The 3,675-nt window shown below is 38.3% G+C and overlaps 1 protein-coding gene across 1 annotated transcript; it reads left to right on the top strand.

Moving 5' to 3' along the window:
- The first annotated feature begins 2,115 nt into the window (after positions 1-2,115).
- Positions 2,116-3,339, top strand: LOC118036388 (uncharacterized). Its single transcript, XM_035042056.2, has 2 exons — positions 2,116-2,895; positions 3,148-3,339. The coding sequence occupies exons 1-2, from the start codon at positions 2,195-2,197 to the stop codon at positions 3,278-3,280; spliced, it is 834 nt and encodes a 277-aa protein (XP_034897947.1). The 5' UTR covers positions 2,116-2,194; the 3' UTR covers positions 3,281-3,339.
- Positions 3,340-3,675: the final 336 nt, after the last annotated feature.

Below are 3,675 nucleotides of genomic sequence, written 5' to 3'. Positions count from 1 at the left end.
AGAAATATGGTTGCCGCTTTTGCAAACGGCCTGATCTTAGTAGTCTGGCCGTCGTCTTTCTTATCCAAACACGTGTAGCCAGTCCATTGGAAGCTTGAAAAATGGATAGATGAGAAAATCACGAGGACTTTTTTGGACAAGCACTACCACGTGTCAGTCGTTGTAGTAGTCATAGACTTTTATGTTGTAGCCTCACCGGAATTTCCGTACACAATCTAGACATTAGCATGGCAGCAGCCACCGCATCCTCTAGGAATAGCCACTTTGCTTTGGGCACTGTGCCCTCTTAGGAGTTTCCTGCTTTAGGCACCATTTAGATTTCTAGCTAAACTTTTTTTTTTAAATGGATTTAATTTGTTAATATTAAAAATAAATTTAAAAAACAATAAAAATATTATCTTAATATATTTTTAATAAACATTACTTCTCTTCTTTTCCGTAAAAATGACATGGAGGGCGACGATGGCCCCAAAATCAAAAAGGTAGTACACAGTAAGGGTAATAATAAAGACTGGTTGGTGGGAGACTTGCTCGGGATCCAGGGCACTTCCGGTATATATTATTAGAATGGCCGGTGAGAGTGATCAGATACAGTGAATGCATCATAAGAGTTACAGTGCCGGAATGTAAAACATATATCTGATCTCTTGAAATCCCATCAACGAGGACTCGAGAGATTTTTTCCTTATCTTGAACGTGGCAGCCAGAGGCAGTTTCCATGGCGGTGAACCTGACAGCAGGGTAACATTTCTAAGGTGTCGGCAAGGTACTATTCACCGTCGACGTGTCACTGTGTGCACGAAATGGATGAAGAAACTGGTATTTTCAACGGCGGTAAATTCATGCCGAGAAGATAGAAGGAAAGGGGATAAAGATACGATAGAGATGGGCCCCTTTTGCCTGGTAAATGGGGTCCCACAACATGGTAGATATTTCCTCATCATCCATATCCGATCATTTTTGCCAGCACTGCTCCTCGATTCAACATCATGGCTCCACCTCCACGGTTCTTTTTTTTTTCAAGTGACTTTTGTTTCGAAATATCCGAAACTAATGTTTTTTTAATTTTATTATGTTAAAATAATATGAAAATATATAAAAGACATTTCAATTTATTTTAAACATTTTTAAAAATACAAAAATAATCAGGCTATCAAACTTGTGATCATCCATGTTACTTTAATGATAGTCGAGTTCTTCCTTTTGCTCAGTCTAAAAAAAAACAAATTAAAATCCATGGCACGCCTTTATGTATAGGCAGAGGGTAATCTTATGGTTAGAAAAAAAATATCTTTGTACTATTTTGGATATTTTACTTGCTTTGTTTTTAAAATATGTTTGGGTATTAAAATAGTTTTTATTTTTTTTCAATAACATAGAAAAAAAACTATATGGTTATTTAAATAATTTATGTTTATTTCCACCCAGCTTATATGTAGTTATATTTTAAATTTTAGTTTTTTAAAAACTAAAAAAACATTTTTTTATTCACATAAGCTATTTTTTATTTATTCTGCATGTATAAATTTATCTCATTATAATTTTAATAAAACAATAATTTTTAAAATTTATATTTTTTAAATCATAATTAAAAATATTTTTCTTAAACATTTTTTTAAAACTAAATACTACCATAATCTCAAACACCTGTTTAATCAATCCACTACTTTTCTATTAAAGATTCAATTTTTTTTTTTTGTTTCGCTCTTTCTTGAACAAGATATCAACATTACTTAAATCCCATCTATCCATATCTTCCCACAGGAGAAAATGACCATGGCGGAGACCACAAGTGCCTCCTGCAACCGTTCTTCTTTAAAATATTTGGCATAATAACATGGATATATGTTTAATTAACATTTAAATTAAAATGAATTTGCTTCCTTCCCTTGTATGGTGCCCCAAACAGGGACCTAACAACTTTCAACGTCACCTTCAGCCTTTCAGATTAGATCAAAGGCCTTCCTAAAGGAAATGATACGTTGGAGTTTATTACATTTGTCATCAACACTGTGTGTACGCGTACATGGACATTTTTGTGATTTCCTATTACACCATTAGTTTTATCTTCTTTTTCTGTCTGCTTCCATTTCCTTCGCTCAACCTCTGAGCCTATAAATATGGCACTTGCCTCCTTCATCACTTCATATCAAAAACCATTTCAAAGAGAGAAAAAAGAAGAAAGAAATACACAATGGCAGGAATCATGCATAAGATTGAGGAGACTTTTGGAGGCAAGAAAGATGAGCGCAAGGGTGAGACACAAGGCGGGTACAGCCAACAAGATCACAGGGGCGGCGCCCAGGGTGAGCGCAAGGAAGGGTTTGTTGACCAGATGAAGGACAAGATGCCGGGGGGAGGCGGTGGCGGGCACGAGACACAAGGCGGGTACAACCAACAAGATCACAGGGGCGGCGCACAGGGTGAGCGCAAGGAAGGGTTTATTGGCCAGATGAAGGACAAGATGCCGGGGGGAGGCGGTGGCGGGCACGAGACACAAGGCGGGTACAACCAACAAGATCACAGGGGCGGCGCACAGGGTGAGCGCAAGGAAGGGTTTGTTGGCCAGATGAAGGACAAGATCCCGGGCATGACGCAAGGTGGGTACAACCAACAAGAGCACAGGGGCGGTGGCGGTGTTGGTGGCATGACGCAAGGTGGGTACAACCAACAAGAGCAAAGGGGCGGTGGTGGTGTAGGTGGCATGACGGGCGGCGCACAAGGGGAGCGCAAGGAAGGGTTTGTTGACAAGATCAAGGGGAAGATCCCGGGGGCTGGCGGTGGCAGTGGCGTCCGTGGTGAAGGGGAGAGAAAAAGAAGGACAGGAAGAAGAAAGATGATGGCCATAGCAGCAGTGACAGCGACTAAAAATCTTGCACTGCTTCCATGCATTAGGTATATACACACATATTTGCTCCCTACCAGCATAGTTTTTTGTCCTATTTTTTTCGTTAATTCTTTTCCCGTCATTTTTTCTTGATGTCTTTGTTGACTCTAGATCATAAATTAATTATATTTACGTAGGACTTGTTGCATGCTCTTCTTCTTACATCATGTCAAAGTCAAACCTCAAAAATGGTGAATCGTTTGTTACACGTCCTGTTCTTCCATAATTTTGATTTCTAACGTATCCTTCTGTCTTTGCAGGTGTGGAGGAGTGAGAGGTCGAGGTCGAGGTCCTGTCTACCAGTGTTGCAGTTTATTATCACTAGAAAAAAAAAAAAAAAAAGAAGCTGCACTGTTCAATATTTTGTATCTTTGCTTTAAGTGGTGTTGCTAGGCCCGGGAAGAATGTAAACCGAAAATGATATATTATAATAAAATAATTATTATTATTAACATTATGTTTTATGTGGGTGATTTTGATTTGTTCCTGAAAGAAATTGATAAACATATGTGAAGTGTACCTTCTATGGTACAGAAGCTCCCACCATATAGGAGCTGTACACGTACATGCAAGATATGTTCTTCCTTAAAATTGTTCTGCCAGCGACAATGGAAATTAAACACATGGAAGGGCTGTAAGAAATTTATGGATTATATTAAAGAAAATTCACCCATCATAACAAAGTTTGTCTGAACAGTTTTGAGATTTTATTTACTGGAGGTGAAACACACACCCTTCTCAACAAAAATAAAAAATAAAAATAAAATATTGGACACGTTTACTCCATT

The sequence above is a fragment of the Populus alba genome, chromosome 13 (assembly GCF_005239225.2).
Source record: "Populus alba chromosome 13, ASM523922v2, whole genome shotgun sequence".
Lineage (NCBI taxonomy): Eukaryota > Viridiplantae > Streptophyta > Magnoliopsida > Malpighiales > Salicaceae > Populus > Populus alba.
Note: the sequence above shows the minus strand (reverse complement) of the source record. Positions and strands in the feature narration are given on the sequence as shown.